Source organism: Cyrtonyx montezumae, unplaced genomic scaffold, assembly GCF_038088225.1.
Source record: "Cyrtonyx montezumae isolate F1298 unplaced genomic scaffold, pur_monq_1.0 scaffold_3, whole genome shotgun sequence".
NCBI classification, from domain to species: domain Eukaryota; kingdom Metazoa; phylum Chordata; class Aves; order Galliformes; family Odontophoridae; genus Cyrtonyx; species Cyrtonyx montezumae.
Window position 1 is genome coordinate 131941062 of NW_027072034.1, and position 10534 is coordinate 131951595.

The 10534-nt window shown below is 37.6% G+C and overlaps 1 protein-coding gene across 1 annotated transcript in view; it reads left to right on the forward strand.

The window, feature by feature from the left end:
* Positions 1 to 8085, forward strand: part of ADAMTS20 (ADAM metallopeptidase with thrombospondin type 1 motif 20) — an 84971-nt gene extending 76886 nt beyond the window's left edge. Inside the window, exons 32-40 of the mRNA XM_065743418.1 lie at positions 1278 to 1448; positions 1794 to 1994; positions 2127 to 2256; positions 2414 to 2508; positions 2603 to 2697; positions 3098 to 3231; positions 3913 to 4004; positions 5687 to 5791; positions 6431 to 8085. Of these exons, the coding sequence (XP_065599490.1) occupies positions 1278 to 1448; positions 1794 to 1994; positions 2127 to 2256; positions 2414 to 2508; positions 2603 to 2697; positions 3098 to 3231; positions 3913 to 4004; positions 5687 to 5791; positions 6431 to 6520 (1113 nt within the window). The 3' untranslated portion in view covers positions 6521 to 8085. The remainder of the gene's footprint in view (positions 1 to 1277; positions 1449 to 1793; positions 1995 to 2126; positions 2257 to 2413; positions 2509 to 2602; positions 2698 to 3097; positions 3232 to 3912; positions 4005 to 5686; positions 5792 to 6430) is intronic.
* The last annotated feature ends 2449 nt before the right edge of the window (positions 8086 to 10534 follow it).

Consider the following 10534-nt stretch of genomic DNA (forward strand, 5'->3'; position numbering starts at 1 on the left):
CCAGGGAATGAAGTCCCCCTGGGGAGGAACAGCCCAGGGCCTGCTGACAGCTGCTGGTGTACCAGCCGTGTGCTTGGAGCAGTGATGGCCAGCAGCCTCCTGGGCTGTACTGATAGGGATGCTGCCTGGAGAATAAAGTGATCGTCTGTTTCTCAGCACTTGTTAGACCATGCCTAGCTTCTACACCCAGTTCTGGTGACCCAGTGTAAGAAAGATATTGAGAAGTGGGAGCACATTCAGCAAAGGGCCTGCAGGCTGGCTGCCAAGAGGCTGAAGGGACCAGAAGAGGTAGTTTGTGCGAAATGTAGCAGCAGCCTTCTAAAATCTGCAAGAAATCACCAATAAGATGAAAACAGGCTCTCCACAGTGCTACAGGGTTAGAAGACAGGAAGCAATGGAAGTAAGGTGAAGTCAGAGGTTCAGATTGGATATTGCAGAGGACTTTTTCTCATTGAAGAAAATCAAAGTAGTAGAACGGACCACCTCTAAGCTTTTGCAGTCTCTTCAAGGTTTTCAGGGAAACTTGATAAAGTTAGAGGTTCCCTCTAGCAGAGCTGTTCAGCATTAGTTTTGCATACTTCAGATTACCACTTTGATTCAAAGATATAAAAATTTGAACAATAGCTTTGGCCTATATATCACACCTTGACAAGTCTCCTAATTGACTGTGTCTTGGACTAAATTTGTATTAAATTGTGTTCAGGTCTCTGACTAGAATCAACAGGCACTAAGTAGGCAGTAGTATTGCTTACTGCATCTGCTGAGACTGCAGTTTGTGTATTTGAACCTTCCTTCAATACAACAGGTTAGTTTCAGCGTCTCTAACAGCTTTGTTTTCTTCTGTTCTATCAATGTAATGCCGTGTACATGCTTCTAGGGATTCCTGATGTTTTGTGCTCAAGACCAAGTTATTGTTTTCATATTTCACTGAAATCCTAATTTGACTCTTTTTGCAGAGAAGAGCTTTTTCACTCACTCTGTCATTTAGCCTGACATATTTATTTTCTGCTCCATTTCACCTACCAGTTACAGTGTCATATCAAGAAGAGCTACTGTTGTTTGTTGTTTTTTTTTTTTTCCAGTCAATTGAAAGTATCTGAATGGTGAAAACAAAGTAAGGGATTTTGACTCAGTACATAATTCAGTCCAACACTGATAAGATTTCATATAGGCTGTTGCTGTCTGGACCTTAATGATGTGTGACAATTGGCAAATGGCCTTATTCTGCAAATAACTAGTTTAGGTACACAAACTGTGATTGTTTTTCTCGTACTCAGTGCTCGATGTCATATAGAAGAAAGGAAATACACCAGAATGTTAAGTGTGTGGATGAAAACCGGATCCAAGTGGATGAAAGCTTCTGTGATCCTGCCACAAAGCCTCCATCCATCAAAAACTGCAGGAAAGCTCCCTCCAAATACATTGTGCTCACAGGGGAGTTATCACAGGTAAACTAATGATTTCGCTTATATCTCTGTTGTTAAACATTTTAGTACAAAGTGAGCTCAATCCTATTTCCCTTGCACTACCTATATCAGTATGTGTATATGCATATTGCAGCTGAGAGGGAACTGCTCTGTAAGCTCTGAGAAGAGCTGCATAGGATGTCCCATCTCCTTGCATGCATTACTGCAGCAGACCTCAACTTCTGCACACAGTTTAACTGATATGGCATACATCAGATTGTACAGTTTTGCCATAACAAGGGTCAGAGATGACTTATCTGTGTTTGCAGTGCTGTGGGAAGGTTCATCTTCACAGGAATAACACCAATGCTTGGGATTTTGCTTTAGTGTTCAGCCAGCTGCGGGTTAGATTTCTGGCAGAGGATCACATACTGTGTTGGAATTCATTCCATTCAAAACAAGCATGCCTACGGCCTTCGAACTGTGACATATCAAGAATGCCCAGTAACACCCTCCCCATATATTTATAACTGTAACATCAAAGGATGCTCACAAGCAGCTACTTGGAGAGTAGGAAAGTGGACCAAGGTGAGTACAGATCTTCAAACTGATTTTTGATAGCTGCCTCAAAAACAAATGGGTGCTAAGGCATTCGCTGATGTACTTCTGTTAATTGTTTACTGCCTTCTATACTAACTCCTGATTGCTATCCATGTCTAGTGCTCAGTGTCTTGTGGAGTAGGGATAAAGGAGAGAACAGTAGCATGTATGACTGAAAATGGCTCATACAGTGACTTGTGCCTGCCACATCTAAAACCAGATACTAGGAGGATCTGCCGTGCAGAGGAATGTAAGTGACAGCTGTACTTGTTGGACAAACTTGATGTTTTCCTAGTTGATTTATACAAAAGCAATGAACATATTTAGAGCATAATTATGGAAAAATAAGTGCTAGAACTAAATTCTATTCATGAAATATTAATATGATTTAATCATTTGTTTTGAAGGTGAAATTATTACGACCTGCAGAGATATCCAGATTAAAAAGGGGATGAGAAAAGACGGTGAATACCTACTCAACATTAAAGGAAGGATGATAAAAGTATGCTTAATATTTGAGTTTTTATGAACACAATTTTATTAAATAATACTTTTCTCATTGAGATTTTGCTAAACGTTCATATTTGCTCTTTCAGATCTATTGTTCGGACATGCACTTAGACAATCCCAAAGAATATTTGACGTTGATAAAAGGAGAAGCAGACAATTTCTCTGAAGTATATGGATTCAGGTAAGAAAGTGGTTTTGTATATTTATTCAGTGCATTTATTTCTTCCAAAATAAGCCATTAAAATGATACTTACCTTTGGTAAGAGCAGATTATTATAATTTATTCTCCTCGATTTTCTGTTTTGAATATCTAGAGGTACGAACACATCTGCAGAAATGTGGATATTTCCAAGCTGGACTTGAGATAATTGAAATAAATGATTATAATTTTTTTTCTTTCTTGACTTTAGAAATGGCTTCAATTCACTGATGTTTCAGCTGAGCTGAGACAATAGCCGAACTACATATTCAGTAATAGTTTAATATTCTGTAGGTGGCGTAGTGCAATACAGTTATTTTTCACGACAATATTCTGTTATGGAAAAATGTCAAATGGAAAATTAATCCTTGCTATTCTCTAGGTTACAGAATCCATATGAATGTCCTTTCAATGGAAGCAGGAGGCACGACTGTGCCTGTCGAAATGATTACCTTGCAGCTGGCTTCACGGTTTTTAGCAAAATAAGATTTGATGTCTTCTCCATGCAAATTAGAAGTAAGCATTTTGGCAGTTTTAGCCAATGTGAGCCTTCTGTTGATATTATGCATAGCTGTGATTAGAGAATTATCTTTTCAACTCACTTGTGTATCCAATAATGCCATTTCTGGGCAAACAAAATTCACATTTTCTTTAGGACTTCAGTAGAAATTTCAAAGAAGAAAAAAAACCCAGAAAAATACCAACAGAGAAACACTTCCTATGTTAGTTTGTCCCAAGTGGTCAAATGCCCTGAATTTTGTATTTTCGTACATAATTTACATGTGAATTAGATTCAGTTTCAAAGATTTTGTTTCCATTATTCCATTTGCTCTAATTCACGGGCATATTTTTCTTGAGAAGCTCATGCCATGCTGTAGATAGTCCCTTCTCAAGCTAAAAGAACTGGAAATCTTGCAACACATTCAAACCCCTGTCTGAAGTAGGGAAGCTGGGCCACAGCCAGCTCATGTGGATGTGATCTATAACCCGGTGCACATCCTCCTATTTTCATCCTGTCTCAGAGTGCAAACTGAGCTTGTAGGTTAAATTAACATTGCCTAAGCTGGAATTGACTATTTAAACCATAGTTTATATATAAAAAAAAAGTTTTTCACACTGTTTTCACCTGAAATTCTAATAGAGATTCTGATATTCTAATGCAGTACTTTCAGTGTTGAGTAATTTTCTGTTTTCTAGCCACAGATTTTCTTTTTGCTCAGACTATACTTGGGAGAGCAGTTCCATTTGCCACAGCTGGAGATTGCTACAGTGCTGCCAGATGTCCACAGGTATTTATGATTTCTTTCCCCTTGAAAAAAAGAAAAAAGTTTTTCTGATTTAGTGCTGCAAGGTTCTAAATTTCTAAAATTTGTTCTGCCTGGTGTGTGTGTGACATTAATAAACGTTTTTTCTTACTCCTTCCTCTGCTCCACCATCTGGTTTTTTTCTGTTTCTGCCACCAACTGTTCACTCTGCACTTTGCCTCTAGGTTCCATGTACATAAATCAGTTTTTTCTCCGATTTCATGTATTGCACTCCTTTGCTTCTGAGTTCCAAGATGTGAAGTACCCTTTGTTTCCCCCAATTCTTCCCAGTCTTTGTTCTTCTCAAGTGACTTTCTTTGATCCTTCTGAATTCTTCTTTTCTAATCTTGTTCTCTCCTGACATTGTATGCTTTTGAAGACTACCAGAGGAAATCAACCCTTTTTAACTGCTGGAATTCAGTTTAGACTTCTAGTTTGGATTTGCTGGGGATTCTTAAGTGAGTGTCTCAGTAAGTCACCTTTCTGCCTGCTGGTTCATGCCATGGAGCACTGTTGAGGCACATGAACTGGATGCCCTCTGGATAAAACTGAATCAAATGATGAGTTCCAGGAGGGCCATATGCACTCCATCTACTGATGAGAATTCAGGAAGTTAGTCCAGTGTAAAACACTGATTTGTGTACTGTACATGGACATTACGTTGTCTGACTCAACTTTTTCACTTTATAGTTTTTCTCATACTGCATTCTACCCCTTGGTAATGCAGTTGTAGCCCTAGAAAATAGTTCATGGAATCTTACACTATTAGAAACCTTAGGATGTTCTAAGGTGTCTCATAATGACTTCAAGATCATCCTCTGGAAGTGCATATATATTTTCACTCATTAATGAAGTGAAAAAGTAAATTTGCATCGAAACTAACTCTGTGTCTGTATGCAGACAAAAAAAGTGTCAATTCATTCAATCTTGGTATATCTCAGGTAGTTCATCAGGTAGTTTGTTTACCAGCTTTTAAATTATTTTTCTTCTCATGTGAATGATCTGTACTCTGAAGACAGTTTTCAAAGTATTTATTTGCATAAACAAAGACCTTAAATTCAATAAAATGTTTTGAATGGTTTGTATAGCAAAGCATCCCATTTACCAACAAACATTGATTTAACCTCCACTTACATACACGTTCAGTTTTGCTTTTAAGTATACTGAGAAAGAAATGGGAGATGATATGAGGATGATGCTTGAGCAGTTTGCACGCAGAAGTTTGAGACTGGATGGCTAAGAAATGATTTATCTGTAATTTCCAGACAGCAGCAGGCCCTGACTGTGTTATCTCCTAAGAGTTCAGGCACTTAGAAATGTCTTTCAAGAAAGTCAGCCTCAGTATTGCATACTGCGTGTATGTACTTTTTGTAAATTAAATTTCAGTACATAGCAATAAGACTAAAATAATCTGAATTAACTGATGTTAGCTCTGCACCCAGACTCTGCAAACAGGTGATACTACGGAATAACTTCTTCATGTGTTTCTGTGTCACAAGAGACAAAAGATAGGAAATAATGGGATGTAACTAACACAGGAGAAGTATGTACCTTTGGTCCAGATATAACCTAAGTTACATATGCAGCTATGCCAGTGTAAAGTGGTTTCGTATTTTGAACTCTATTTACCAGTTCTGTATTTTACCTTTTGTTTTTGTTTTTGTTAGGGACAGTTCAGCATTAATTTGGCTGGTACAGGTCTGAGATTGTCCAGTACCGTTAGGTGGATGGCTCAGGGCAACTACGCAACTGCTGATATACACAAATCCCACGTAAGTCAGTGTTGTTTTCCTTTACCTGCTATTATAGAATATTATGCCTCTGGAGGCGCTCCTGATGACTCTTCAGTGCAAAGCTATTCATGAATAAAATACAGTGCTCAAGGTCACTGATCTGTCTAAATCTTCTTTCAAGTGTAGCATGAGGCCTGATAAACTAATCTTAATGGTATCATGACATGTTTAATCACACATCCTGGAATCTAAGCCAGATCAGCACTGTCTGCCTAGCCTTCTCTTACTGCTTTTAAGAGCCTATTGTCATTTTAGCTAGGTTGATTAAAAATTTGAAGATACCTAATACTGCCTCATGCAAAATACCATTTTATTGAAGATATGTACTACAGAAGTTGACTCCAACTTGTCTAATAGAGAAACTGAAAGATCAACTAAACAAGAGCATTAAACAAGCACAGTTAATGAAAATATTGCATATCAAGCCAGGGTAGAAGATATACAACAATAACAATAAAGGATTTATATGCCTGTTCTGTTAAATGCTGTCTCTTGATTTAGTAATTGAAAGTTTGATTTGTCAAAAAGTCTACTGTGTGCAAATCTCAAGGAGCATTTCATATAACTGAGATTTCAGCAGCTTCTCCTGATTGACTCTTCTCTCCATCTAATTTCTAGGATGGTACTAAAATATATGGAAGATGTGGAGGGTTTTGTGGGAAATGTATTCCTAACGCAATTACTGGTCTCCAGCTTCAAGTAAAGTGAGAACTCTGATGTGGTAAGAACATCAAAGCAGGAACATCTGTCATTTAGGTGCAAATTGTAGGTGCTGTGTATATATATATATTTTAATTCTTTCATCTCTGTAATGCTCATTACTGTAATGCTCACTGCTGAGAATTCCTTCCTGTTTTCTTCGGTGTTTATTCAGGGACGTACTGCCTGTTTATGGGCTAACAAGTGTGTAAATTACAACCTTCAGGTTTTAATGGGGAGACCTCCGTTCCCTGTAAAGTAGAAACTTCAGCAAGTAAATTGCACTCATGTTGCTGACATGCATAACACCTTAAACTGGGCCATAACTGCAGTACTTTACTTATAGCTAACCACTGTGATTCTTTCTGCAGTATTGCATAAAATTCTTTCTCTGCTGATTTTCTTGATCAGCTCTACTAAAATTTAAGAAGGAAACTATTGCTAACTAGAGAAAACAGCTGGTAATTTCAAGTGCTTTCAACTTTGTGTATCCTATTAGGAATTATCTGTCAATGATTTTCAGCAGGAAAGTACATGATCAGTGTTCTTTGTCCTGAGATCGTTTTGATAGATCTCTGTGTGTTTCTCTGTCAGTAAAAACATTTGTCCTCGTCCCTCTCATTAAATCCTTTGTGGTGCTCAAATACTAGCAATAATGCTGAAGTGTGGTTTAAACTCTGTAGTCACTATAGCACATTAAACATTTAGGCTTAGTATTTCTGTGGTTGCAGGAAGAGAAAATAAGAAGAAAAATTGCTTGGAAATCTGATTTCAATCCCTGCCTCTCAACCAAATGTACTGTAAAAGCAGTTTATCTGTTGACCACATCACCTTGTGTGTGATTGTATTAATATGTATTTACTTAAACCCTTTCCATATACTCCTTATTACAATGCATATTAGTAATCACTGTAATGTGTCTCCCTTTTGTATTCCAATTCAATCTAGTTTTCAGTAACCTTAGTGAAATCTTAGGGCAGCATCAAGCTCACAGTGTGGCTGGTGTCCTTTGACTCAGTTTGATTTTTGAATGGTTGTAAATGCAGCTTTAACATCTGCTAATTAGAATTATTTCTCCCAGAGAAGTAACTCTATGATAGGGGGGAAGGCTGCCTTGTTTTGGATTACCTTACAGTCCAGAACTGTAGAAGTATGTGCTTACAAAGATAATGTGTTTCAGGGCCAATACTCAGGTATTCCAAGCAAAATTTTCTACATGCATAGTATCTCATACAACGTAATAGATAACTATACATACTTCTGACAGTGTGATTTCTGTAAACCAAATACTTTTTTTGTATGCTGGTAAAACTGATAATCAAATGGCAACTATATCAGTTTTTTACCCACAAAGAGCTAGCCATAAATTAGCAGTATATATTAATTAAAAATAGTACTGTACCACATAAGTGTAAGCAGCTACATTTTAGATAACACACATAGGTAATGTTTTTGTTTTTTTTTTATCTCTGCATCAGAAATGTATTTTTGCACTATGTGCCTTGTATTAGTTGTAAAAGTTAATAAGAATTTTAAACATTATTTTCCTAGAAATGTTTATGTTTATAATTAAAATCTTGTAATTTATAAAGTATTTATATAATAAATATGCTTGTGTGAATGATACTTGTGTACTTTTTTTTAATTGAATGCTTAGCACAGAATGTTGCAACTTGTTTGTGCACAGAATAGCTACCAGGTTGATACCTCCTTGCCATGACAGATACAGGCACTGGAATAACTGCTGCACAAGCAGGTTATAGTCACACAGACATTTTCCATGGAAGGAAATCCTACTTCAGAGGTGTAAATTCCACATCTGTATGCCCCTACCACAGTGGTCACCTATGCCTTTCTTGAGGAGGTTGCTTGTAAATCATTCACTGAAATAATCTACTTCAGTTAATCCTCCTCCCTGTGCTACACTCCGATCAATAGGATGATCCCTCAGCTGCTGCTTTGGCAGGAGGTAAGCTGCAATCTACCTCCATCTACAGGAGGATCATTTTCTTTTCAGTCCTGAAATAGAGATTACAGGCTGGGAAGTGCTCAGCTCTTCTGCTGCAAAATCACTGCAAATCCATTATCAAAGTGACTTTTCGCCTCATACTCAACACAGCATATTCCTATCAGGTAATTTTTGAATTCAAAAAAGTTTTTTATAATTAAAGCATAGCCTCTAAGTTCAAATTCTATGTGAAGCAGGATTACATTTATTATTTTTTTTAATCTGTCTTTTTTTTATTATTGTTTTTGGGTTTTCAGACCTAGTTTAGGGAGAAACTTGAGTGTTCTGTCATTGTATGAATTCCTCATATTATGATTCCAATTTAACTGAGAATCAGGGCTTAATCAAACCCAAACCTTCCATTTAAACTTTGGTTGATTTTCGTCTTGAAGGCAATTTAAGGAAAAAATGAACCTGATGACTGACTGATGAATTTGGAAACTTGGTGATGCTGATGTGTTTACAGGTCCATGTAAGAAAATTGAGTTGCAGGTTGTATTTACAGTGTTGTGCCTCTATTTCCTCCGATTGTTGTGGCTGCAAATGTGCCAGAGTAGCTGGGTACTGGGCAAGAGGCTGAAGGCTCCACCACATGGATCTGCACCTGCCAAGCTGGCACTGCTGGTCACAGGCAAGTGGCTCTCCAACCACTCATCCATAACGAAGAAAATGAACTACCTGAGATATGACAATAGCTAAAGAAGATAGTAATATGTTCCCTTGGATATCCTCTAGAACGTGTTCAGTCTCATCAACATTTGCGTGACACAACATGTGTATGCACATACACACATGAAGCACTTAGCTGACTACTGGATGTTGCATATGGAATAGGTATAAAAAATAACTTCCTCACCTTCAGCCAATGAAATGTCACTCTGTGTGCTCTGAAATGATGACATACTGACTAGAACCTGTGGCACTTCATGACAGGATCTTTCTTCTAGTTGTATTTCCCTTAAGGCAATAACAGGAGCCAGAAGTGCTGGCGTTGTGTTCTTTAGTGGGTCTCCATCCTAGCTGGAGTCATGCTGGAGCAGACTGTCCTCCTGCCCTTCTGTGCCCCCCTCCCTGCACAGAGGAGCAGAATACACTCGGGTGTTTGATCTAGGCCACAGGTAAGAGTGTTGTACAAACAGAACATCCAATATTCAGGGGAACAGCTGTGACTGAATTCAGCTCTATTTGTCTATGTGAATTTTTGATGGCGGCTGTATATTTTTCTATAGTATCCAAGACGCAGTTGAAACGATGAAAGAAGCTTTGTTCTTTTTTTTTTTTTTTTTGACTCCTGTAGCCTTGAATGTGTTTAGCATGATGTCTCAGATTTGTTTACTGTTTGAAATACAAATTACCCTTAACTTGGAGAGGTTTTACATCTTTGCATTTGTGTTGATAGAAACACACAAGAGATCCCTAAGAAATTCGTGCCCAGTATAAATTACTGCTATCTCTCAAGCGCTCTCAGTGACTTCCAGGGCTTTAAATATGATTAGCAAAAGCGTGAAGGATGGTTGGTTTATTTTCTCATAAAGAAGCAAATAGATTCCTGAAGTTTGATGTTCTGTGGCTCTCAAAACTGCACTTGAATTGGAAGTGAAACAAAAATAAGTATAATATTTTAAACTTACATTAAAAAAAAAAGAGCAGAAAAAATGCATCAAAAACAATTTTAAAGCAAGATCATTTATTTATTTTTAATAGGAAATAATTATTAAAATGAACATTACATATAAGCTTTGCAGTTGAGATTCTGTGTCAGCAATAAGTATGTGTTGGCTTTATTTATTTATTTACTTAAGAAATCAGTTCTCATGACATAACACTCTTCCCTATTCCCCTGTGGATGCAGTGCTTGAGTCATGGAATGCCACAGGCAGCCTTAGATGCCTTTATGCTTATTGTACTGTTGACTAATTGCACTATTTTACTCACTTAACACAGACAAATTAGTACTGGAATCCAGCTGGCAGAGCCAACAGGAGGCAATGTCTTCAAGCCTACAGAGCAGCAGC